Below are 26,760 nucleotides of genomic sequence, written 5' to 3' on the forward strand. Positions count from 1 at the left end.
CAGGCATGAGGCACTGTGCCCAGCTGAATTTTCTAATAGCCATATTAAAAAAAATAAAAAGAGGCCCTGCAAATCACTGACAAGTTATTTAACCTTCTTAATCTTCTGTTCCCTCTTGGGTGGAATATCTACCAAAGGGCAATTGTAAAGATCAGATGAGGTGGCATATAGGAAAGATATACATGAAAATGATTTGCTAGTGCCACATCTGATAGTCAAAGTGTTATTTTTATTTTTCTAGAAATAAACAAATGATTTGAAAAAAATGTCATGTGAGCACCAGATGGATAATTAGACAAGTTTATTAAACATCTTAAACTGTGTAATCAGTGACAAAAGCAAGTGGCAAGCAACCAAAGATGTCACAAGATGTGAGAGCTGGGAAAGCCGGCTCATCTGGTCAAAGTCAGGAGGGGCCAATCCCTCTGAGCCACCTGCCCATTTGCCCAGTTGGCTCGACCCCAGCTGACAGCCAGTGCAGGGGTTACTGCTGCTTGGGAGACTTGAGTTTTTTTGGCCAGCGGCAGGCTTTTGTAATCTTCTGTATGACTGTATTCACTTCCATCTCTGACTCAGAATGAAAGGGAAAGGCGCTGCTGGAAGCTGACTTGCCTCAAAGCCAGCCAACCCTTTGAATAGTAGTGAGAGCATTTATGGGCTCCTCCACACCTCACCTAAATAGGGAGGCCCATTTGTTATCACTCCTTGGCAGATGAAAGTATTATTTTGCAGAGGTTAAGTGATTAGGTCTGGATAAGCAAGCAGATAGTTGAACCCATGGAACCTGACCCTGGACCTGGTGCTGTTAGCCCTGAGGCTGCCTTAGGGACCAGAAATTATGTTATTAGGCAAATACTAAATAAACTAAGTGCATTTAGTTGCCTTCCTACCCCCAGAAAACAACGCTGACTCAATCACTTTATTTATTTATTTATTTTTATCACTCCATTCTGCAGATGAAAAACACCATTGAGAATCTCTCTCTCTCTTTTTCGAGACAGGATCTTGTTCTGTTGCCCAGGCTGGAGTGCAGTGGTGCAATCATGGCTCACTGTAGCCTCCACCTCCTGAGCTCAAGCAATCCTCTCTCCTCAGCCTCTCAAGTAGCTTCAATGATTCTATTTTTAGTTCTTTCAGTGGTCATCCCACACCTCTAAAGGCAGATTTGGGCTGAGTATGGTGGCTCACGCCTGTAATCCCAGCCTTTGAAAATAAACTCACACTCATAGCTCAGTAATTTGCTACTGCTGAGATGATTGAAGAGAATGAACCTTGAGTTCTAACTTTTCAGTCGTGGATGTCACTTAAAGGTCCAGCCTGCTGTGCTTTCTATAGAGTGCAGAGGTAAGGGGTGCCCTGCCCTATCCAAAATTCGTGTTATGAGTCAGAAGGCAGACGCCGGCAGTCCATGGGGCAATTCCCAGGAGGAGGGTTGCTCTGAGTGACATGTCCTCTTGTCTCTGTGAACTTCTCACCTAGAGGGAGCATCCGAAGACAGAATCCAGGACAGTAAGTCCCGATGAGGAGTTCCACTCATGGTGTGACAGTAAGATCCAACTAGATTGAGCTCCCTGCAGATTCCAACTATTAACTCTGGGAAAAAAAAAAAATCAGAAGCACTGGAGATTAAATGAAAGCAGGCAGATTCTGAAGAGGAGTCAACACTTGGAAGAAGGAAATGGCACAGGATGAATTTCTCATTTTTTAATTTAAATTTTTTCTTTTCTTTTTAAAAAATATGTATTTACTTTTTAAAAATTAAGATGGGGTCTCATTGTGTTGCCCAGGCTGTCTCAAACTCCTGGGCTCAAGCGATCTGCTGCCTGAGCCTCCCAAAGTGCTAGGATTACAGATGTCAGCCACTGTGCTTGACCTGTCTTTTGATTTTTAAAACCTATCCTGAAAATTTTTCCATGCTTCTTTTTTTTTTTTTTTTTTTTCACTTCTCTGTCACCCAGGCTGGAATGCGATGACACAATGTTGGTTCACTACAAACTCCGCCTCCTAAGTTCAAGCAATTCTCCTGCCTCAGCCTCCTGAGTAGCTGGGATTACAGGCAAACACCACCACAACCGGTTAAGTTTTGTATTTTTAGTAGAGATGGAGTTTCACCATGTTGGTCAAGCTGGTCTTGAACTCCTGGCTTCAAGTGATCCGCCCACCTCGACCTCCCAAAGTGCTGGGATTATAAGCGTGAGCCACTGAGCCCAGCCATTTTCTCCCCCATGCTTCTAAATTTTTTTTTGCTATATATATATATGTACATATACATATATATATATAGCAATATACATTGTGTGTGTGTGTGTGTTTGTGTGTATGTATATATATGTATAGCTTTTTTGAGACAGGATTTTGTTCTGTTGCCTAGCCTGGAGTGCAGTGGTGCAATCATGGCTCACTGTAGCCACGATAAAGAACTGGGATAGCCTTATCACAAATTGCACTCCAGCCTGGGTGACAAGAGGGAAACTCTGTCTCAAAAACCATACATATATATGTTTTAGACAGGACCTCACTCTGCTGCCCAGGCTGGAGTGCAGTGGTGTGATCAAGGCTCACTGCTCCTCTCACCTCAGCCTCCTGAGTAGCTGGAACTACAGACATGCACCACCACACCTGGCTAATTTTTAAAATTTTTTTGTAGAAACGGGCTCACTGTGTTGTCCAGGCTGGTCTTGAACTCCTGGGCTCACCTCCCAGAGTGCTGGGATTGCAGGTGTGAGCCCCCATGCCCAGCCATGCAATGTCATTGTTGGTGACTGTATACCAGTTGCCATATGATTAGATTGTAATTGATTATTAAGTGTGTTAGTCTTATATTTTCCACATGAACCACAAGCATTTTTTCTCAGTTGGTTTCCACTTTTCAACTTCATGGTGAGCCTGTCCTTTCATCAGTTGGTTATGGTCCAATAAAACCCAACCCCCATCTCTCTGGGTAAACATCTGATAAATGGCATTTCTGATGTAGGCAGGATCCATGTCTTTTTTTGTTTACCAATGCATTGCCAGTGCCTAGCATAGTACCTGGAGCAAAAGAACTACTCACAAAATTTGTGGCCAAGTGCGGTGGCTCAAGCCTGTAATCCCAGCATTTGGGAGGCCGAGGCAGGTGGATCGCTTGAGCCCAGGAGTCAGACCAGCCTGAACAACATGGCAAAACCCCATGTCTATAAAAAATACAAAAATTAAGCTGGGCGTGGTGGTGCACAATCTGTAGTCCCAGCTTCCCAGGAGGCTGAGGTGGGAGGATTGCCTGAGTCCCAAGAGGTTGTAGCTGCAGTGAGCCAAGATTGCACCACTGCACTCCAGCCTGGGGGACAGAGTGAGACTCTGTCTGAAAAAATAAATACATAGGCTGGGTGTGGTGGCTCACGCCTGTAATCCAGACACTTTGGGAGGCCGAGGAAGGCAGATCACCTGAGGTCAGGAGTTTGAGACCAGCCTGGCCAACATGGTGAAACCCTGTCTCTACTAAAAAAAAATACAAAAATTAGCCAGGCTTGGTGGCGGGCACCTGTAATCCCAGCTACTCAGGAGGCTAAGTTAGGAGAATCACTTGAATGGGGAAGGTGGAGGTTGCAGTGAGCTCAGATATCTTTATCGTGCCATTGCACTTCCACCTGGGCAACAAGAGCAAAACTCTGTCTAAATAAATAAATAAAATTTGTGTTAACATAAATTGATCATGTTTGTTTGACTAACTTGTGACCTGTGCTTAAGGGGAAGGCTTAAGGTACCATCACTGGTTGCTGGCCTCTGCAAGTCTGTTGAATAGCTTTTAATTTAGTAATTCATGCTCTTTGACCTAGTAATTCCCCTTCTAGAATCTATCCTAAAGAAGTTTTCACGGTGGCTCACGCCTATAATCCCAGCACTTTGGGAGGCCGAGGCGGGCAGATCACGAGGTTAAGAGATCAAGACCATTCTCGCCATGATGAAACCCCATCTCTACTAAAAATACAAAAATTAGTCGGGTGTGGTGGCATGCACCTGTAGTCCCCTCTACTGGGGAGGCTGAGGCGGAAGAATCGCTTGAACCCAGGAGGTGGAGGTTGCAGTGAGCCGAGATTGCGCCACTGCACTCCAGCCTGGCGACAGAGCAAGACTCCGTCTCAAAAAGAAAAAAAAAAAAAGAAAAAAAGACGTTTTCAGAGCTGCAGGCAAAATTTATATATAAGGATGATCATCCCAGTTTTACAGGGAAAAATTTGAAATAATTTATAGCGATATAAAAATAATGCATAATTACAACAGAAACACTAACATGGGGTTTTGGAATGTCTTAATGATGGGAGAAAGTTCTTATGAGGTCATGGCATATACAGAACCAGAGTGTTAAATTGTTCATAGGATTTTTCAACTCTGTTAAACTTAGCAGGAAATACACCAAACATGCTAACACGTGGTGTGTGAGTTGGGAACGATTTCAGCACCAAGGAACAGAAAACCTAACTCACAGTGGCTTAACATAGAGGGGTTAAGTTTTCTCTCATTGGCCGGGTGCAGTGGCTCACACCTGTAATCCTAGCACTTTGGGACGCTGAAGTGGTTGGATGACTTGAGACCAGGGGTTCAAGACCAGCCTGGCTCACATGGTGAAATCCCGTCTCTACTAAAAATACAAAAAATTAGCCAGGCATGGTGGCAGATGCTTATAATTCCAGCTGTTTGGGAGGCTGAGGCAGGAGAATCCTTGACCCCAGGAGGTGGAGGTTGCAGTGAGCCGAGATCACACCATTGCACTCCAGCCTGGGTGACAAGGGTGAAACTTCATTTAAAAAAAAAGTTTTCTCTCGGACCCGGAAGCAGAAGTGGCCCTTGAAGGCAGAGTGCTGGAGAGCAGCAGCGGTGACCGGAGTGGTAGGAGCAGCAATTTATCCGTGTGCAGTCCCAAACTGGAAAGAAGATGCTAATTAAAGTGAAGACGCTGACCGGAAAGGAAATTGAGATTGACATTGAACCTACAGATAAGGTGGAGCGAATCAAGGAGCGTATGGGGGAGAAAGAGGGAATCCCCCCACAACAGCAGAGGCTCAACTACAGTGGCAAACAGATGAATGATGAGAAGACAGCAGCTGATTACAAGATTTTAGGTGGTTCAGTCCTCCACCTCGCGTTGGCTCTGAGAGCAGGAGGTGGTCTTAGGCAGCGATGGACCCTCCATTTTACCTCCTTACCCTGTCGCTCATAATGAGGCATCATATATCCTCTCACTCTCTGGGATACCAGAGCCACTGCCCCCTCCCCTGGATGCCCAGTAATGTATGTCTACTGGTGGGAGACTATGAGGACCCCAGGATGCAGTATTCCTGGCCCAGAGGGCCCTTGCTGGCTATTGGGTGTTAGTTTGCAGTCCTGTGTGCTTCCCTCTCTTATGGCTGTGTCCCTGGTTGTCAATAAAATATTTCCTGGCCAAAAAAAAAAAAAAAAAGTTTTCTCTCATGTGTAACCTGTACCCTGGAGGTAGGTGGGTGGTTGAGGGTCTGTTGGCAGCAGTGTGGAGATGTCAGGGCTGGATTGCTGTGATTCTTTTTTTTTTCTGAGATGGAGTCTTGCTCTGTCGCCCAGGCTGTAGTGCAATGGCATGATCTCTGCTCACTGCAACTTCCACCTGGTTCAAGCAGTTCTGTCTCAGCCTCCTGAGAAGCTAGGATTACAGGCATGTGCCACCATGCCTGGATGATTTTTGTATTTCAAGTAGAGACGGGGTTTCACCATGCTGGACAGGCTGGTCTCGATCTCCTGACCTTGTGATCCACCCTCCTTGGCTTCCCAAAGTGCTGGGATTACAGGTGTGAGCCACCGTGCCCGGTCTGCTATTTTCTTTTCTTTATGGTTGGGCTGCCATAAAGAAAAGCGAGGGCTGCCACAGCTCCAGGACGACCACACTTGGGTCAGGAAGGGGGAAGGGGAGTTGTATGGTGCCTGCAGTTTTTGTCCATTTGATCAGGAACACCAAGAACCTACCAAGGTGCCCCAGCAGATGTTGGCTTATTTTTCTTTGATCAGAATTGTGTCCTGTGGCTACCCCCAGCCACAAGAGAACCTGGGAAAGTGAGTATTTAACGTCCCAGGCTCCAGAGTGGAGGTAGCAATGGGGAATTGGGAATATCTGTTAGGTTAGTTGATAAGCGATTTCATTTCCACTGTACTACTTTTTGGCTGGTGGGTTTTCTGGGTGTTTTTTCTTCTTTTCTGTCTCATCTAATTTTTCTACAACAAGCATTTCTAATTTCTGTTGTTGAAAAACTATGACAGATACTACTTTAAAAATCCCTTGTGGGCTTTCATTTCTGGAAGCGTTCATACTATCATCAGTCAAAATTGTGCAGAAGGAAGGAACTGTTGAATTGTGTGGGGGTTGGATTGACACCTCTCTCTTTCCCAGTCAACTGTGACAACCCCAGGGAATGGGTGGGTGGGGAAATCTATCATTTGTTTAGTTCCTGTCAGGTACCCTGCTGGTTACTTGGCAAGCATCGTCTCATCTAATTCTCTTTTTTTTTTTTTCCATGAGCCCAACACAATTTCATCTTGGATCATCTAATTCTCATAGCAGCCTTGCTTTTACAGATGATAAGCAGACGGGCTAAATAAGTTAATTAAGTCATACATTCGGTAAAAGGAAGCTGGATTTCAGAATATAGTACCAGGCTTTAATTTTGTAGGTTCGGGAGACATAGTAATCTCTAAAAAGTGTGTGTTGAATGAATGTGGAGTCAGTGAATGCCTTGCATGTGTAAGTTTCTAAAAGAAAACTGCAGCCATTACTTGATAATTATTTCTTGCAGAGCACCCATTCATTTTAACTTGCGCAATTGAAAAATAACAGGTTATGTAAATTGCCTGCAGGAGAGGAACTCTGTGCACACTCTCCTGTATCTAATATCTTTGACTAATTGCCGGATATAAATAACAAGCATGACTCCTGTATGAAAAGCCTGCTGCAGATTTGTTTCTCCTGGGGTCTCTAAAATTTTTTTACTATGAAAAAATTCCAAACATATTCATACATAGAATGGTCGTGTGAACTCCAAGGCACCCATCACCCAGCTTCAAGAGCATCATAGTTTTGCTAACTTTTCCATTTATCTCCCCTCCTCCCACTTTTTTGTAGACTAAAGTATTTTAGGCCAAACCCAAAGACTCATTTCACCATGAACATTTCTATAATTGGAATAAAAGGGATTTTGTGTGGCCCTGCATTTTTCTTTCCTTAGATCTGCTAGTACAGGAAGTGATGATGTAAAAATCATCCCAGCACACGTGGATTTCTGGAGGCCCAGGCGACAAGAGGCACATTCCTCACAGGCTATGCAATTCGTTTTGCCCTTAACTGAAACTCCGGCTCCAGCAGTAAGACTTTTCTCAAATGCCGAAAATCAAATATCTGGCCTCTCCCAGCTAGAGATTTCTGGGGAGTGCTGCTTTTGAGACTATTTTTGGCATGAAAATATCACTCAAGTTGCTTGAAGTTATTTGTAATTTTTAAAGTATGGAAAGCATCTCACTAGAGTCATGGTTGAGGCTGAGTGGGTAAGTTATTACACAGGCTTTGATTTCCCATCCAGCTTCTTGCTTTCTGTGTCCTTCTGTTTAATGGTTTTAATGCTTTAGGCCGATGTGGGAAGTAGAAAAGTTCCTTTTTAAAGCTTCCTTTCTTGTTAAATCATAAGTGTGCTAAAAACTTTGTTAAGCCCCATCCTATGTAGCTGTTAGGCATGCTGTGCGTACAGGCACGTAGTACATTCTAGGTCCTTGTACTTAAACCAAGATATCTGTGCTGGACGTGCTCACAGGCATGTCCCAGCTCTCCATTGCTTTACCCATTTAGAAAAGTTTTAAGTTGTTGCCGGTTGAGTTTTAGTTTAGATTGTGAGGTCTGGCTCCAGCCAACGGAGATGAGGCACAGCAGTAAGGACAACCCCAAATGTGTAAGAAATAAATTTGTGTGTATTCTCTTTGTTCTTTGTACTCTCGTGGCAAGATGGCTAGTGAGAGTACCCTTCCTACAGTCCAGGAAATAAAAATTGTGTTGCTGAAAGATCTTTTGTCCCAGTACTAATTTTTCTTTGCGGCACCAAGCATGTATTTCCAACAGCCAAAGACTGCATCCTGTTTGGAATGTGAAAGGTGACCCAGCAGGTGTAGAGGAGGAGGGTAGGGGAAACTGCCTGGCTGGCCAGCCTTCCTTCCAGCTGTGTGTCCTGCCTAGACTCCAGCTGTGAGTCCAGCATGCTGGGAGGTCCATGGAGAGTTTCTGAGAATGCTGGGATTACATGTGTCTTTTTTTTTTTTTTTTTTTGATAGAGTTTCGCTCTTGTTGCCCAGGCTGGAGTGCAATGGCATGATCTCAGCTCATTGCAACCTCCACTTCCCGGGTTTAAGCAATTCTCCTGCCTCAGTCTCCCAAGTAGCTGGGGTTACAGGTATGTGCCACCATGTCTGGCTAATTTTGTATTTTTAGTAGAGACAGGATTTCTCCATGTTAGTCAGGCTGGTCTCAAACTCCCGACCTCAGGTGATCTGCCCTCCTTGGCCTCCCAAAGTGCTGGGATTACAGGCGTGAGCCACCATGCCCAGCCTATATGTGTCTCTTAATCCATGTTGTGTTGCTATAACAGAATACCACAGACTGTAATTTATTTATTTATTTTGAGACCGCATCTCACTCTGTCACCCAGGCTGGAGTGCAGAGTACAATGGTGCAATCTTGGCTCACTGCAACCTCTCTGCCTCCCAGGCTCAAGCAATTCTCTTGCCTTAGGCTCCCGAGTAGCTGGGATTACAGGTGCACACCTACATGCCCGGCTAATTTTTGTATTTTCAGTGGAGTCTGGGTTTCACCATGTTGGCCAGGCTAGTCTCAAACTCTTGACCTCAAGTGATCTGCCCACCTCAGCCTCCCAAAGTGCTGGGATTACAGGTGTGAGCTACCACAACTGGCCCAGACTGGATGTTTGTAAATAAATGAATTCTTACAGTTCTGGAGGCTGGGAAGTCCAAGGTTAAGGGAACATATCTGGCAAGGGTCTATGTTTTGCATCATCATGTGGCAGAGGGCATCACATGGTGACAGAGTGTGGGGGAAGGGGGAAAATCTCATCCTTTTATCAAGGATCTATGATAACTTACCCATTCCCAAGATCACTAACTCACACCCATGATAATAATCCATTATGGGTCAGTAATTAATTCATGGCCGGGCATGGTGGCTCACACCTGTAATTCTAGCACTTTGGGAAGCTGAGGAGGGTGAATCATTTGAGGTCAGGAGTTCAAGACCAGCCTGGCCAACATGGTGAAACCCCACCTCTACTAAAAATACAAATATTATTGAGGTGTGGTGGCAGGTGCCTGTAATCCCAGCTACTTGGAAGGCTGAAGCAGGAGAATCGCTTGATCCCGGGAGGTGGAGGTTGCAGTGAGCTGAGATGGTGCCACTGCACTCCAGCCTGGGTGACAGAGCGAGATAAAACAACAAAAAAAGAAAAATTCAATGTTGAAGGCAGAGCCCTCATGACTTCATCACGTCTTATAAGGTCCCACCTCTCAACACTGTTGCACTGGGGATTAGGTTCTGATACGTGAACTTTGGGGGACACATTCACATAGAGTGTTTGCCGAGACCTCGTCATAGACTCTAGAATGCTCCTCCTCCTGCACACCTCACTGCCACGTCACTAAAGCCCACTTACAGCATTTCCTTTTTATGCTGTGCCTGCCTTTTAACAAGGAATTACAAGGCATGCTAAAAGGTAAAACACACAGAAGAGAAAGATCAAACATTAAAACTAGACTGAGATATGCCAAGCATCCTGGAATTATTAGGCCAGGATTGACTGACTGATTGATTGACTTACATTTTTGAAATGGAGTCTCACTCTGTTGCCCAGGCTGGAAGTTCAGTGGTGCCATCATGACTCACTGCAGCCTCGACTTCCTGGGCCCAAGCAATTCTCCCACCTCAGCCTCCCATGTGTCTGGGACCACAGGCACATGCCACCACGCCTGGCTAGTTTTTCTTTACTAGGTGTAGAGACAGGGTCTCGCCATGCTGCCCAAGCTGGTCTTGAACTCCTAGGTTAAAGTGATCCTCTCGCCTTGGCCTCCCAAAGCGCTGGGATTACAGGCATGAGCCACCACGCCCAGCCACATCAAGAATTTTAAAAAGCCATGATTCGGCTGGGTGTGGGAGGCTGAGGGGGGTGGATCACGAGGTCAACAGATTGAGACCATCCTGGCCAACATGGTGAAACCCCGTCTCTACTAAAAATACAAAAAAAATAGCTGAGCATGGTGGCACATGGCTATAGTCCCAGCCACTCAGGAGGCTGAGGCAGGAGGATCGCTTGAGGGGGAGGTTGCAGTGAGCTGAGGTCACGGCACTGGACTCCAGCCTGGTGACAGAATGAGACTCCGTCTCAAAAAAAAAAAAAAATTGTGATTCATATATTAAGGACTCTAATGCACCACACCAGGGACTGGCTTCTGCCCCCAAACTGGCTCATCAGCAATCACAAAGCTTACGGCATCTCCAGCCCCAAGAAGCGCAGCTTGCAGCTCGTTAGAGTGTAAGTGCAACTTGCACCAACAGGGATGCTCATGTCATGTTCCACCAAGGCCAATAGGCCGTCCTATTTCATTGAAATTTGTGACATTTTTTCACTGGCATACCAAAGCAGCCAAGACCTTCCTCTGATGTTGTGGGTATAAGAGTGGGAGGACGGACTAGGACGGTGTCTTTTTGTTTACTACATATTCCTAGGAAGAGAAAAGCAAAAGAGGATGGAGTTCTGGGAAGTAATAAAATAATCTGGCTGGTCAGGGTAGCTCATGCCTGTAATCCCAGCACTTTGGGAGGCTAAGGTAGGTGGATTGCTTGAGCTCATGAGTTTGAGACCAGCCTGGGTAACGGTGAAACTCCATATCTACAAAAAATACAAAGCATAGCCAGGCGTGGTGGTGTGTAGTCTCTGATACTCAGGAGGTTGAGGTGGGAGGATCGCTTGAGCCTGGGAGGCAGAGGTTGCAGTGAGCGAGGTTGGTGCCACTGCACTCCAGGCTGGGCAACTGAGCCAGGCCTTGTCTCAAACCAAACCAAACCAAACCAAAACAAAACAAAAACTTTGTGTCCATTGGAAGGGCCCTCAAATGACCTTCCAGCCTGCTGGTTTTACAGATGGGAAACGAGACCCAGAAAAGCAAAAGTATTGTGCAAGGTCACACAGCTAGTGGTGCTAGAGGGGTGCTTGGAACCAGCAGTGTTTGCCTCCATGATCTGCGTGATGCCCCAACTCCTGTCAGGTCACCTTGATCCCCGCCGCTCCCTGCAGAGGGCTCATCAAACACATGGCCTGCCTGCACCACGCAGCCTGGAAGGTGAGCTGCTGTGGAATATGTTACCAACCACGCCTTGATACGTGCAGAGGTGGGGGCTGTAGGGGTGACTCACTTATCCTTCAGTTCAGAAGCCGTTTCAGGAATCAGAGGAGGTGTTACTTCCTGGTGTTGGGAGTATAGGTATGTTTATTTTCTCATCTGTAATTTCCAGGGTTTTCCAAAATTTTACAACAAACATCTATAATTTTATGAACCCTCCCCATCTAATTTTTAAAAAGAAGTTGAGAGGCAGAGAAATGCCCAGCTCACTACTGAGATCCATCAAGTGAGGCTAGCTGGCATCTGTCACACCAGGCAGAGGCCCTGCGCTGGAAGCCCTGGAGGTTACCAGCTCTGAGCCTGGTATCCAAGGCTACCTGGGCAGCCTCAGCCTCCTCCTTCCCTTTGCTCCCACCAGACCCTGCTCCTGAGATGTCCTTTCCCCATTACCACCACAAAATTGGACTAATTTTTCAGGGCTGAACACCAATTTTGCTAATTGGTTGAAGGTGTGTGGTTTTTTCTTTTTTTTTTTTTTTTTTGAGTTGGAGTTTTTTGAGATGGAGTCTCACTTTATCATCCAGGCTGGTGTGCAGTGATACAGTCTTGGTTCACTGCAACCTCTGCCTCCCAGGTTCAAGGGATTCTCCTGCCTTGGCCTCCTGAATAGCTGGGATTATAGGAGCCTGCCACCACCCCTGGCTAATTTTTGTATTTTTAGTAGAGACGGGGTTTTGCCATGTTGGCCAGGCTGGTCTCGAACTCCTGACCTCAGGTGATCCACCATCTAAGCCTCCCAAAGTGCTGAGATTACACATGTGAGCCACCTTGCCTGGCCTGGATGAAGGTGTTTTAAAAGCCCTACCTCCCCCTGTTGGGATGACCCTCTGTCTCCCTCCTTGGACCAGTGACGGCACTTTCCTTGAACGTACTTTATTATCTTTATCATGTCCTGCCTTGTCCTGGAATTGTCTGCACCCAGGTCTGTTTCTCCTACTGGACTAAGGCCTCTTTGCAAGTAGAGTCTGCTTATCAGTTACCTTTGTATTCCCACCTCCATCCTCAACCTGCCACATGCTAGACTTCAGATAAATGTCTCTTGAACTTATGTGAACTGAAACTATGGTATCCTAAAAGAGGGGTGTGATATATCAGTATGTGGCAGGGCTCATGACCCTTGGCACTTTTGACATCTGGGTTGGGATAATTCTATGTGGTGGGAGCTACAGTGTTTAGAGTTTAGTGTTTGTGGTAGAGGTTGCAGTGAGCCGTGTTTAGTATCTGATTAGTCTTTAGTGTTTAGTACCTGATCTCTACTTTTTAAAATTAAAAAAAATTTTTTTAATAGAGGTGGGGTTTCACCATGTTGGCCAGGCTGGTCTTGAACTCCTGACCTCGTGATATCCACTGCCTTGGCCTCCCAAAGTGCTGGGATTACAGGCGTGCGCCACCACGCCCGGCCCTGATCCCTACTTATTAGATGCCAATGCCGGTAGGTAGCGCTAGTGCAGCCAGGTCTTCTATTCCGGGCCCAGGGTTCATCCCGCTCTCCTGGAGGCCTCTCAGGACCCCAGAAGGATTTTTGCTTCACTACTTTGGTGCATCCACTCCACCCCCACCCTCACATCCTGGGTTCTATCTTGTTCCCTTTCCTTCTGCCCCACCCCTGCAGCCTGTGCCACTGGTTGTCCCTACTGGTCCATGCAGACTAGACTGAGACTGTGCCCAGACACACACTTCACATGCTCTTCAGCTCCTTGGGCTCATCTCCGTGCTTGAACACACTGATGGTGACCTGGCCCGTCTCGGAGCCATACTTGTTCTTGACGAAGACACCATATCGGCCGCTGTCATCACTGTTGACCTTCTCAATGGTGATGGTGACCTCCGTGCCCCTCACTTCCATGCGGTATCGGTCAAGGAAGGTGACAGGCTGGTCATTCTTCAGCCAAGAGATTTCAGGGGTGGGGTCTCCTGAGATGACGCAAGTCAAGCACAGGGTCTGTTTGAAAAGACAGGAAGAGAATAGCTTCACTTCCTTGTAACTTGAACTTGGCATCACTTTCATGCCCCCAGAGAGCTCCCAGTTTGGGTTGCTCCCTGTGATAATTTAATAAATGTGTTTTATTGTAATTTATAAAGGGGAGAGATTTTATTTTAACCCCATATCCTGCATCCTCAAACTTTTATTTTATTTTTTTGAAACGGAATCTTGCTCGGTCACCCAGGCTGGAGTGCAGTGGCGCGATCTCAGCTCACTGCAACCTCCACCTCTCAGGATCAGGAGATTCTTGGGGCTTAGCCTCCTGAGTAGCTGAGATTAGAGACACATGCCACTGCGCCTGGCTAATTTTTGTATTCTTAGTAGAGACTGGGTTTCACCATGTTGGCCAGGCTGGTCTTGAACTCCTGACCTCGAGTGATCTGCCTGCCGTGGCCTTCCAAAGTTTTGGGATTACAGGCGTGAGCCACTGCTCCTAGCCATCCTCAACCTTTCTACAGGAATACCTACTAGTTAGAATCTCAGACCATGATTACGCTAGCAATTATCAGCCCTAGAATGGCCTTCACTTTGTTTTACTGCTTTTTTTAATATGTATGTCACTATGATTTTACTGTGCAAGTAAGATTATATTGCTTTAGTACATAGATTTATGAATTTAAATAGAAAATTATTGAACAAATAAGCTCTAATGCAGAGCATTGTAATATAATAATTAACCACACATAGGCTCTGGTGTGAATCTCAGCTCTGCCCCTTCAAGCTGGGTGACCTTATGTTCCTTAACCTGGGTTAAGGGACTCTGGGTTTCCTTAGCTATAAAGTGTGATTAGTAATAAACAAAACCCTATTTCTTTCATTTTCTTTTTTTTTAGATGGAATTTCGGTCTTATTGCCCAGGCTGGAGTGCAATGGTGTGATCTCGGCTTATTGCAACCTCTACCTTCTGAGTTCAGGAGATTCACCTGTCTCAGCCTCCCGAGTAGCTGGGATTACAGCGCATGCCACCACGCCTGGCTAATGTTTGTATTTTTAGTAGAGAAAGGGTTTCATCATATTGGTCAGGCTGGTCTCGAACTCTTCACCTCAGGTGATCTGACTGCCTCAGCCTCCCAAAATGTTGGGATTACAGGCATGAGCCACTGCGCCCTGCTGGCATAAAACCCTATTTCATGTGATTGCCTTGATGGTAAATAAGCTAAAATAGGCAACATACAAGGAATCGTGCCTGGCACAAAGGAAGCACCATAAAAATGTCAGCAATTCTTTTCAGAAACGCTGGCTTTGCATAAATAAGTTCAGTCCTAGACGGGCCTTTAGGGATCACCCAGTAGACATTTCCTGTGGATGCTGAAGTTCACAGGCAAAAGTCAGTGATGCCCAGGGCTGTCTAGACAGATGGAGATAGAACTGGGTCAAGCACCCACTGAGGGTGGACACCAGGCCCAATGGCTTTCCTTTGTACCATATGCAATCATTGAGGTGTGGTCACTTAGCCACGCTTTGGCTTCTAATCCATAGCACTGCATTGTTTCGTGGTCTGTGATGGGCGCAAGAGGAAACACAGCAGGGGGCTGCTGGCTGTGGGCAGGGAAGGCTCAGTACCTTATCTTCCATGATTGTGGCCACATCCGGCAGACCCCTCACCACTTTGGCACGATCTGAAAGGGAAATGCGAGACCCCAGCAATGAATCTTTTTCTGCCAGCTGCTTCCCAGAAGTTTCATTTTTTTTTGTTGTTTTCTTCTTTTTTTTTTTTTTCTCTTCCCAGAAGTTTCATAGAGTTGAGGGTTTATTTTTAAGCAAGGCTTCTTGTATTTCTTTTTCTTTTTTCTATTTTCATCATTTTGGATAGAAATCTTTTTTTATTTTATTTTTTCAAAATTAATTTTTTGAGACAGGGTCTCACTCTGTTGCTCAGGGTGGAGTGCAGCAGTACAATCTCAGCTCACTGCAAACTCTGCCATCTGGGCTGAAGCGATCCTCCCCCCTCAGCCTCCTGAGCAGCTGGGACTACAGGCATGTGCCACATGCCGGCTAATTTTTGTATTTTTTGTAGAGACGGAGTTTTGCCATATTGCCCAGGCTGGTCTTGAACTCCTGGCTCCAGCAATCCTCCTGCCTTGGCCTCCCAAAATGCTAGGATTACAGGCATGAGCCGCCATACCTGGCCTTGGGTGGAAACCTCTAGAACTATATTACACACTTCTTCGTATTCATAAGTAGAAGATATGGGACATAAAGTGTTTCTGTTACTGATCTGAGGTCCTTTGCTATGATTGGTGATACCTGGAGAAGACCATGCAATACCCCTGCCCTCAAGAACCAGGAAGAAGGTACATGGGACTACTCTGGGACTTCAACTGGCAAAATCCACACAATGGGCGTGACCAACAAGTTTAGGGAGAGAACCAAGAGGGGTCAGAGAAAGCCAGGCAGAAGCTTTTGGGACACTTTGAATCTGATCAAGCAAAGGACCTTGTGGCCATTGGGGGTGGGCAGGAAGAGTGTGGCTGTAAATCACTAAGCAGAAAGCCGGGCTACTTAGGGGAAGCTGAGGGAATAGGAGGAGTGGTCAGCATGGCCTAGACCAGAGATCAGGGATATGTAAAGAGCCTGCCACAGGTGGCGCCTTTCCAGTGGGTGAAAGGGGAGTGGGACCCCAGCTGGGGTGGGGAAGGCCCCACAGATGGATGCAGTGTTGGGCAGAAAGTGTCACCAGCCCTCCACAGCTGGGCGAAATGATCATTTCCCTCCACTCTGATTCCACACACCCCAGCAACCCAGTATTGTTGAATTCAGCTTTCCTCTATTAGGGTCCTAGATGGGGCTCCTGTTCAGGATGTGGCATTCCAGGAGGGACAGGGATATTGTCGCTGGGTAAATGATTAGATTTATGGTACAAGAGCCTCTTCCTGAGGCTGAGCTGGTCTTGGGCTGTGCTGCCTCCACTAAGGTACCCCCAGTCCCCTGCAGGAGCTTCTCACTCCATGGCCACTTACGTCCCTCAACTGCCCCTTCCTGATAACAGCTATGAGCCTGAGGCCTGCACTTGCTGTCAAGTGGAGACACGGGCACAATGATGCCATGCAGAGCAAATTACCCCGTCCTACAAGTGGCCTCAAGCTGGTGGTGCGAGTTTTCTTGTCTGTTCTTAGAGCTGTGCAGTCTCCTTCTACGGCTGCACCTGTGCTTTGCTGCCTGCCCGGGTCTTTCCCTTACTGGAATTCCTCCTCTTCATCTGCTGGGAAGCGAGAACAGACAGCCACACTCCTACCACTGGGCCACTTAGAACTGGCTTGGGTTGTAGGGGCTGATGAATTGGACAAGCTTGAGCTCATGGACTTGGTGGTGGCTCCCCTGGTGGCCCCGAGTCTCTGGGTTCGGTGGTGCCATGTGCCTCTGGGTTTGGGGCTTTATCCTGGATTCAATGAGGCTCCCATGCCTTGAGAGCCATAGCTCTTCAGCTGTGAGGTATGATGCAGTAGTGGGCAGAAGGCTATGATTCTTCAGCTTTAAAGTCACCCTGTCCCCACAGATCACTCGGGAAGGCCTGCCAAGCCTCATTCCTGTCTGTCCCCTCCTTTCGGGTCTCCCCAATGTAGTCCATGTGCCTGCAAGGACCAGGCTTGCGCTGGGCGCTTCCACAACACAATCCCAGGCATCCTTGGACTCTGTATCTGTCCTGCCCAGGTCTCCCCTGCAGCTCTGTAAGACTCTAGAGCCCTACAGACCCCACTGTGGAATGAGGCCTTTGGCAGCCCCACCGAGAGCCTTAAGCTTCCAGGAAATTTGCCCCAAATTCAGAAACAAAAACAACAGAAATATCGGCAGACTTACTCTTCTCGATGATGGCCAAGGCTCTGAAAAACAGAAATGAGAACAAGATGTGAAATTCCACTTGCTAAAGGACAGTCCTGCCCACGTGGAGTTGAGGGGTGACGAGGGAAAGGTGGAGCTGGCTGGGGCTCCCAGGAAGGGGTCCTGAGCCTAGTTCATGCCACACTCTGGAGGGTCCTGTAATTCACACTGAGAAATGTAGAGGAAACTTACTTCAGTCTCTGGTGTTCGGCCATAGCATCATCAAAAGCTGTAAGAAGGACAAAGGAGAAAGGGGAGCATCAGGGCCTCTGCTGTCCGATGGTGGGGACAGGGTGACCCTGGGAGCAGAGCTTATCCCTGACTGTCCTCCACTCTCCTCCTAATTCCGATGTTCCTTTGGGTGACTGCCAGGATTGGGTGGGAAGGTAGTCGTCACCTTGAAAGACCATGGGATTTTCTTTTTTCTTTTTATTTAGTTTAAAAAAAAAAAGCTTTCTTTCCTTAACACCTATCCCAGAGTAATCTTTATTATTGTTCTTTTATTTTTTGAGACAGGGCCTCACTCTGTTGCCCAGGCTGGAGTGCAGTGGGTGATCACAGCTCATAGGAGCCGCTATCTCCTGGGCTCAAGCAATCCTCCCACTTTAGCCTCCCGAGTAGCTGGGAATATAGGCACGTGTCACCATGATAAATTATTTTTATTTTTTGTCGAGATGTTGCCCCGGCTTGTCTCAAACTCCAGAGTTCAAGCGATCCTCCCACTTCAGCCTCCCAAAGTGCTGGGATGACAGGTGTGAGCCACTGTGCCCGGCCTAACCACGGGATTTTCTAAGCAGGTTTCTCTGCAGACATAGATGGATGGCTCACCTTGCCCTGAGAGATCCGTCGAGAGCTGCCGGGCTTCCTTCCCTGCAGCTATTTCCAGAGTGTATTTACCCTTGTCTGAGTCTTTGGGGTCCAGGATGTGAAGCCAGATCTCATCCAGGGTGGTGCCCACCCTCATGCGATCACCACTCTCCAGGCGTTTGTCTCTGAATGTGAGGGCACAGTAACAGTTAAGGCTGCCTGTCTGCAGGTCAACAGACACCCCTGCCCCAAAACCCTCACCTGTGGTTTTGTTTCGAGATCCATGGGCTGTGGGTGGTGGCCATTAATGAGGCACTGCATAAATATCTATTCACTTTCTCACTCATTATTCAACCCTCTATTCATCATTCAGTACTTCATTCATTCATCAGTTCTCGTGGCATGACAATTATGTGTCGGTGCTGAGTCTGCATTTGTGATGTGTGCTTCAGGGTAAGTGGCTGCCACCTCCCTCACTCTCAGGAGCCAGCTTCCTCACCTCTTTATTCTCCTCCTTTTAAACCCTCCCAGGCTTTCCTCCCGCAAGCACTCTCCTCTAACCTTTAGAAACCATATAAGGTTAAACTTCTCCCCTTCTTTACTTAAATTTCATTCCTAGAGACACTGTCCTCTGTCACCAGTGTTGTGTTGCAGGGGTGACACCTCTGTGCTTAGTCCCAGGGCTCAGAAACTCTCGCTGGGGAAGGAACCTATTGTCCTGAAATTCCATCTGTCCTTGGCTTTCACTCATTGGACAACCTTGACCAAATCAGTCTCGCCTTCTCCATAGAATGGGTGCAGTAATGTCTGCTACACAAGGCTGAGGCGTGCACATGATAAAAAGCACTGGGAAAACTCTGCTGTCAAATTATCTGGGGTCTCTCAGAGAGTGGGTGAGTCTCGGTAGGCACCTTGTCTATCCTGCCTTCAAGCCCTGGCCCTCTGCGAGTGATCAGCTCCACACACTCTTCTCCTGCATGTTTCTTCTAAGCCTGGCTGACCAAGTTTGCTAAGGCTGCAGAGGCCCACAAAGGTACCCTGACCCGCCTGGCCACTTGGCTCTTCTTTGTCCCTTCATCCTTTCTCCCCCAGATGCTGCTCAGAGACTGACCCTGCTGTGGCCATAGAGTTTCCAGAAACATGTTGTCCCACCAAGGTTCCCATCTTCCCTGGAGGATCTCGGCAAAGGCTTTCTCCTCCTCCCACTGCTAATCTCTATCCTCAACGCCTCGGCAGATAGCAAGACCAGTGAGAGACCCTGTCTGCCAACCCCCCGGACTCGGCGTTGCTTGGAGGACTGGTCAGGGAGAAGGGATGGGAACCCTGTGGGGCAGGTGATGAAATCTTTCCAGCCTGGCTGGGGCTCTGGGGCAAGGCGGACCTACTTGTGGAACCAGGTGGTTTTCATGTACTCCATGTTGTAGTACTTGACCTTGCTGAAGATCCGGATCCCTTCCTCAGTCCCCTGGATTTTCAGTGGCGTTGCAGAGAGGGCTGGGGAGACAGAGGAGAAGGGTGAGTCTTCCCTGAGTCCATTTGGGCATCACATTTTGGGACCAGCTTGTCTGCCTCTGCTCTTGGGGGAGGGGGCAGGTGCTGTGTGGGGAATGTAGGGCTGTGAAGAGGCAGGATTTTCTCTTCAATGTTTGAGGTTGGAAACAAAACCCACTCCGGATAGCCAAGTCTGGTGTTAGGCTGCTTGGAGGCTGCTGGGCATCAGGGCAGGGCTGGGCAAAGAGGCAGGCTACTTACCACCAATTCTGCCCAGCTCGGTGAAGATGGCATCCAGGGCTGGAGGGAGACGGAGAGAAGAGTTTGTTGGCAGAGGGCTCCCCTAGGGATGTGCTAAGAGTGGGGACATCCTTGAAAAAGGCTGGTGGAGCCTGTGAGCTGCTCTAGGGGTGGACAGGGAGCTCTGAAGGACGACTGTCATGGCTTGGGGATAGGAAGGTTCAGGGTACTCAGAAGTGGGGTGGAGAGAAGGGCACTAGGTGAGGAGGACAAACATGCACACCTGACAGATTTTTGCAGGCTGAGCCGATCAGCCTGATGAGGAGCCTGGGCCTGCTGTGGGACGGAGGAGTGAACTCAGGCTTCAGGTCTCCAAGCCTGGGCTCACTGTGATATACTGTGGTGAACACAGGCATCAGAGTTACAGACCTGGTGCCTGCCACTGACTAGCTGTGAAAACTTGGGCAAGTCACTTAATCTCTTTGTGCCTCAGTTTCTCCAAGTGACATGGGGATCCCATAAATCTTACTGCACAGATCACATCACAGTCTGCTCCACTGCACTCCCTCTGCAGCCCCTGACCCAGCACCAGCTCCTACCGTCACCCGTGAGATCCAATATGGTGTCGTCCTCCCCTCGATCGTCAGAAACCATCGCTCTGTAAATCCCCTTGTCCTTTTTGGACAACTGGAAAGAAGGATGAATGATGGTGCTGTCAGCATGGGCTCCAGAAGGAGAGATAGATACCAAATCAGGAGGCCTGGGCTCCGGGCCTGCCCCTAGCTCTCCGCATGACCTCAGGTAAGACCCTTCTCCCTGGGCCTCCGTTTACTCATCTGGGCTGGGTTATCTCTAAGGCTCCTTTCAGCTCCAGAGCCCATGGATTCCTAGCTTGGGGCTTGTCTGTGCCTGGGGAGGGGGTGGAGTAGGAGGAGCTGAGGGTCGAACTAGACACCTTCACGTGCATTCACAGGCAGCTGCTCTGAGCACTGCAGTGAGCCTCACTTTGTGAGCTTCTCTGACCTGGCACAGCTTTCGCTCCCTGGTGGCTCCTGGTTGGAGGGACCCCCACCACCTGCAGCTCCCGAGGAGGAAGCATGTTTTCTCTTGCCTAGGACAAGGGGGTCCTTTTGACCCATGTTTGTCAGCCCCAAATTAAGTCTGAATCTCAGCAAAGCAAGAACTTGAGTTGGGCTTTCAAGGCAAGGTCCAGAGATCAGAAGTGACCTCTCATTACACAGCAGCTTCCTTGAGGCCTGGGAGTAATATTTGTCTTCCCAGCCCCTCATTTCTCTCTCTCTTTTTTTTTTTTTTGAGACGGAGTCTTGTCACCTAGGCTGGAGTGGAGTGGCATGATCTCAACTCACTGCAACCTCTGCCTCCCAGATTCAAGTGATTCTCCTGCCTCAGCCTCCCAAGTAGCTGGGAATACAGGTGCATGCCACCACACCTGGCTAATTTTTTTTTTTTTTTTTATTTTTAGTAGAGATGGGGTTTCACCATATTGGCCAGGTTGGTCTTGAACTCCTGACCTCATGATCTACCCGCCTCAGCCTCCCAAAGTGCTGGGATTACAGGTGTGAGCCACTCTGCCTGGCCACTCATCTCTCAATACTTCCCACCGGGGCCATCTCCACACAGTGGGTTCGGGGCAGGGTCCAAGACAGAGGCAGCTTTTAAGCTGAGGATTGAGGTACTGAGCCCCGAAGTCCTCTCTTATGTCTCGTCATCCCATGAAGGCTCCAAGGTCTCAGCCAAATCCAGGGTGGGTGACTGGAGTGGCCTCTGACCCCACCCTCTAGACTTGTGTCTTTGTACTGAAATCCTCTGAGCCTCAGTTTACTCATCTGTAAAATTACAGCACCATCCTTGCCCTGCCTTTGTGCTACAGACCCCCAAGCCTGCACAGTCATTGGCAGGGCCAGTAATGGAGCTAAAGAAAAAAATCAGTAATACTGATTCTGTCTCTATTGAAAATTTAGGGTTTTTGGCCGGGCGTGGTGGCTCACACCTGAAATTCCAGCACTTTGGGAGGCTGAGCCAGGTGGATCATGAGACCAACAGATGGAGATCATCCTCGCCAACAAGGTGAAACCCCATCTCTACTAAAAATACAAATATTAGCTGGACATGGTGGCATGAGCCTGCTACTCAGGAGGCTGAGGCAGGATAATTGCTTGAACCTGGGAGACGGAGGTTGCAGTGAGCTGAGATCGTGCCACTGCACTCCAGCCTGGGCAACAGAGCAAGACTCTGTCTCCANCCCAGCTAATTTTTGTATTTTTTGGTAGAGATGGGGTTTCACCACATTGACCAGGATGGTCTCAATCTCCTGAACTCGTGTTCGGCCCGCCTCAGCCTCCCAAAGTGCTGGGATTACAGGCATGAGCCACCGCACCTGGCCGATGATACATTGCTAACTTGGGCAACTGGATGTATGATAGCAGCTTATTGAAAGAGAAAAATGGAGACATTAGATTTGGGAGGAGAAGATAATGGTACTTTGTTGATCAGGGCGAAGTGTCTGTGGGAAATTGAAGTGAAGCTGCCTAGTAGGAAGGTGGATTATTTGGATATGGAGCAATGCGCTAGAGATAATTTGAGAGTCTTTGGCTTATACGTGGCATTTGAAACCATGCAAATAGAAGCGACTGCCCACTGAAAATGGATAGAATGAGAAGACGCAAAGAAATACCAACATTGGGATAATGGGTAAGGTAAAAAGGTACAACCAAGAGTCAAGAGAGACAGCTGGAGTGGAGGCCAAAGAAGACAGGAAAGAGTGAAGACGAGGCTGTCAGGGGAAGAAAGTCTTTACAAACTGGGGGATAGGTTGGGAAAGTAGTAACAGTGGAGAACTGTGGACAAGTCCAATAAGAACTGAAAAGTTTGCCGGGTGTGGTGGCACGTGCCTGTAGTCCCAGCTACTCGGGAGGCTGAGGTGGGAGGATTGCTTGAGCCCAGGAGTTCTGGGCTGTAGAGCGCTATTCGAATCCCGGTGTCCGCACTAAATTCGGCAACAATATGGTGACCTCCAGGGAGCCGGGAACCACGAGGTTGCCTAAGGAAGGGTGAACCTGTTGGAAACGGAGCAGTTCAAAACTCCTGTGCTGATCAGTAGTGGGAATCCTGTGAATAGCCACTGCACTCCAGCCTGGGCAACATAGCGAGACCCCGACTCTAAAAGACTGTGCTATTCATGAACACCTCTGACATGTGTTAATACTAATACTTGAAACACTTCAAATGAACATAGATGAAAGAGAAAAAAAAAAAAAAAACTGAAAAGTTTTAAAATAGGTTTTTGCATTAATTTTGATTTTTTAAAAGAATGTTGCATACAATATTATTTACCTTGATTACTGAGTGTTTTGGTGCCCCTTAAATTTTGTGCTCAGGGCCTCACTTGCATCAACCGAAACTTGGCCCTACTTCTGACTCCCAGCCCAGGGCTCTTGGCCCTCCCTGGCTCGCAGCCGAAGGAGAAGGTGAGCCCTGAAGCTGGAGCCACACTTGCCTCTTCGATGCAGAGAAGTCCTGTTCCCGTCTCTGGGTCATACTGACCATCTGGCACCTCTGCCCTCTGGAAGAACCACTGAAAGCGAGTCTCCTTCTTGGTGTTGGTCACCTGGGGAAGGTGGGGAATGAGGAGACTCTGTCAGGCTTGCTCTCTTTTTGAGTAAAAACACACCTGTGTACCCTTTCGGGCATCTCAGCCGATTCTTTTCACATACCGTGTGTCTCCTCTGCTGGATTCTGGCTAAGAATTTTCCCTTTGCCTCTTGATGCCTGGCCTACTCTATTTTGCTTGTAAATGTCCATACGCTTCTTACTGACTCAGTTAAATGTCATCTCCAGAAAGCCTTTTTTGAAGCACCCCATAGTCACCCCCCATCACGATTAATCAATTTCCTGCCCCTCTCTGGATCACGCATAAGGCATGCTGTTTCCCAAGGACCCTGCCTTGACCCACAGAGACCAACCACTTCTTCATCTTTGTATGTTCAGTGCCTTGCAGAGTGACACGTAACAGATGCTCTGAGTTTACTGAATGAATACGCTCTGGGAGAGCACCCACCCTCCCCTTCCCCAGTTATCTAAAGAGACTGGAGGGTGCCAAGAAGAACCTTAGGCTTTGGGGTCAGATAGACTTGGATCAAACCTGGGTTCTCTACCTCTTACTGTGTGGTCTTGAGCTATTTCCCTGTTTGTTTTCTCATCTATAAAGTGGGGATCATAACGCCTATCTCACAGAGGATTGTGAGGCGATGAAATCATACTGTGAGTCTCTGAGCAAAGGCTGGTAAGAAGAGGACAGGGATACTCTTCAACATATAAACCCTCGCAGTCTCCCAGATCCCGCGACCCCTCGGAACCCCTTCCGGAGCCACTAGGATCTAGTTCAAGGCTGGCCCATCTCACACAAATCCTACCCTGTGGGTGCTGGGAAGGTGGGTTTGTTTTTGGGGTTAAATGTAGTCTCCTTGGGGGTACTTCCTGTGTGTGGGATCAGCCAAGAACAGAGTATGGAATTTAGGGGGAGGGGTGGGCAGGGACAGCCACTGGCCTTGGGGACAAGCCAAGGTCCCCCCACCCAGCCCTGCACTGGGCCTGGGGGCAGGGCAGGAGGAAGGGCAGGACTTGCCTTGCATGTCAGCTGCACTTGGCAGTCCTCCGTGATCTTCCATTGCAATGGCTGCTCAAAATAGGGACCTGTGTGTGCAAAACAAATGTGCCCATGGTCAGAGAGCCAGGGTGCCACTCGTGTCCAGGTGGTGATGGGGGGAGCAGGCAGCTAATGGCCATGGGCTCCTTAGTGCTGCTCTGCCAGGGCTGGGACTGGGGTGAGGCAAGGGGGGTGCTCAGGGTGCAAATTTCTTTCTTTTTTTTTTTTTGAGACACAGTCTCGCTCTGTTGCCCAGACTGGAGTGTAATGGCACAGTCTCAGCTCATTGCAACCTCCGCCTCCTGGGCTCAAGGATTCTCGTGCCTCAGCCTCTTGTGTAGCTGGGATTACAGGAGTGTGCCACCATGCCCGGCCAATTTTTGTATTTTTTGTAGAGAGGGGGTTTCACCATGTTGGCCAGGCTGGTCTTAAACTCCTGGCCTCAAGTGACCTGCCCGCCTTGGCCTCCCAAAGTACTGGGATTACAGGCATGAGCCACTGCACCTGGCCTCCGGGTGCAAAATTTAAGAGGGCTTGGCTCTCACCCTTAGGTTAGCCAAGAGCTGTTTTGATCTGGCACTGGGACAGAACTGGACTGAATGGCAGTGCACCTCCCTTGGGGGCCCAGCAGGGCTGAGGGTTCCATTAACCCTAGTCCAGGATCTCTAGCACAAAGCAGTGGCCAGGGATTTTGAACTTCACCCCAGCAGCTCTTACCCTGTTTTCTCTTCCAATCCCTTCTCTTAGCATCTGCCTTCCTCAGAAGTTTGTCAAAATCTGTGAACATAAAGGGAGGAACTGGCATGAGCTGAGAGGAGTGTGAGTCCAGAGAGGGAACGTGGCATGGACAGAAGGCGAGGGGTATGCTCAGCAGGCTGCAGAGCCGCGGGTTCAGGGCCACGGGGCAGGCCGGGGGTGTGGGGCGGGCTGAGGCGGGGCTGACCGTCGTCCACCAGTGTCAAAGTAATCTGGTTTTTGGCTTTTCCATCTTGGAGTTGAGCGGTGTACGACCCTTTGTCCTCCTCAGACAAGTTCTGGATGATCACTTCCACCAGGCCCTTCTCTCGCTCAAAATTGATTTTGCGGTTCTGAAAAGGACAAACTCCAAAGACCTTTTTGCACTTTCCCTGTTCTGGGAACATTGTTGTGGGGCACACATCAGGGTGTAGTGGGCTTGGCGGGGCAAGTGCAGAGCTGTCAGCCTTCAGAGACTAGGGCGGGGCGCTGGATAACCCTCTGCGGCTCCCCCCACACCCAGTCCCTGGATGCTTGAATCAGTTACAATTTTGTTTGTTTGTTTGTTTGTTCTGAGCCAGTCTCACTCTGTTGCTCAGGCTGTGTACAGTAGTGCAATCAGTTACAATTTAATAATAAGCCCCCAACTCCTGCTGTGCCATGATTTTGCTCATTTTCTTTTTTCTTTTTTTGAGATGGAATCTTGCTCCATCGCGAAGTCTCACTCCATCACCCAGGCTGGAGTGCAGTGGCGCAATCTTGGCTCACTGCAGCCTCTGCCTCCCGGGTTCAAGCACTTCTCCTGCCTCAGTCTCCCGAGTAGCTAGTACTACAAGCACATGCCAACATACCCGGCTAAGTTTTGTATTTTTAGTAGAGACGGGGTTTCACCATGTTGGCCAGGCTGGTCTTGAACTCCTGGCCTCAAGTTATCTGCCTGCCTTGGCCTCCCAAAGTGCTGGGATTACAGGCATAAGCCACTGTGCCCAGCTACTTATTTTCTGCTTTATTTCAAATAGGAAAAAACCCCATCAACATGTGTAAAGGATAATGGAAAAAAATACCCCTGTACTTGCTACCCAGAATTAACACTCATTTACATTTTACCATATTCTAACAGTTATTAAAGTTTCATTATCCTCATCTAGGTTCTTTCTCCCTCTGGCTTTATTTGTATGTATGATTTGGGGAAGTGATCTAATTTTGTTTTCCTATAGTGACAACGATGGTCCCACCACTGAATACTAATGAGTCCAGACTTTGTAACACTTCCTATACCATGTGGTAAGGTCACTGCATAATCTTTATGCAGAACTTTCAAATCAGTTTTCTGACTTGCACCTTTTGATCCTGGGACAACCAGCCCCATTGCACAGATGCAGAAACAGAGGCACAAGACAGGTGAAGAGACCTGCCACGATCATATAACCCAGAGGGGGTGGACATGAGTCTCCTGTCTGAACTAGCGCCCCCTTTCTATAATGCATATATTATTATTATTTTTTGTCATTGGACCTTTGATATATATAACACATATTTTCTTTTCTTTTTTTTTTTTTTTTTTTTTTTT

General features: G+C 48.0%; 2 protein-coding genes across 2 annotated transcripts in view; one reads left to right on the plus strand and one right to left on the minus strand.

Moving 5' to 3' along the window:
- The first annotated feature begins 4,813 nt into the window (after positions 1–4,813).
- LOC108308660 (NEDD8-like) lies at positions 4,814–5,437 on the plus strand. Its single transcript, XM_037740653.1, has one exon. The coding sequence runs from the start codon at positions 4,913–4,915 to the stop codon at positions 5,195–5,197; it is 285 nt and encodes a 94-aa protein (XP_037596581.1). The 5' UTR covers positions 4,814–4,912; the 3' UTR covers positions 5,198–5,437.
- Positions 5,438–12,776: 7,339 nt separating this feature from the next.
- The window catches only part of MYOM3 (myomesin 3), a 59,751-nt gene continuing 45,767 nt past the window's right edge, over positions 12,777–26,760 (minus strand). Inside the window, exons 26-37 of the mRNA XM_017534474.2 lie at positions 25,399–25,543; positions 25,173–25,232; positions 24,435–24,502; positions 23,307–23,417; positions 20,389–20,476; positions 19,811–19,849; positions 19,444–19,552; positions 18,080–18,243; positions 17,444–17,480; positions 17,231–17,253; positions 14,996–15,051; positions 12,777–13,390 (exon numbers count right to left, since the gene is read on the minus strand). Of these exons, the coding sequence (XP_017389963.1) occupies positions 13,127–13,390; positions 14,996–15,051; positions 17,231–17,253; positions 17,444–17,480; positions 18,080–18,243; positions 19,444–19,552; positions 19,811–19,849; positions 20,389–20,476; positions 23,307–23,417; positions 24,435–24,502; positions 25,173–25,232; positions 25,399–25,543 (1,164 nt within the window). The 3' untranslated portion in view covers positions 12,777–13,126. The remainder of the gene's footprint in view (positions 13,391–14,995; positions 15,052–17,230; positions 17,254–17,443; positions 17,481–18,079; positions 18,244–19,443; positions 19,553–19,810; positions 19,850–20,388; positions 20,477–23,306; positions 23,418–24,434; positions 24,503–25,172; positions 25,233–25,398; positions 25,544–26,760) is intronic.

This window comes from Cebus imitator, unplaced genomic scaffold, assembly GCF_001604975.1.
Source record: "Cebus imitator isolate Cc_AM_T3 unplaced genomic scaffold, Cebus_imitator-1.0 Scaffold87, whole genome shotgun sequence".
Classification (NCBI taxonomy): Eukaryota; Metazoa; Chordata; class Mammalia; order Primates; family Cebidae; genus Cebus; species Cebus imitator.

Coding starts and splice junctions, on each gene's coding strand:
- LOC108308660 (XM_037740653.1), top strand. CDS start 4,913: ATGCTAATTAAAGTGAAGACGCTGACCGGAAAGGAAATTGAGATTGAC.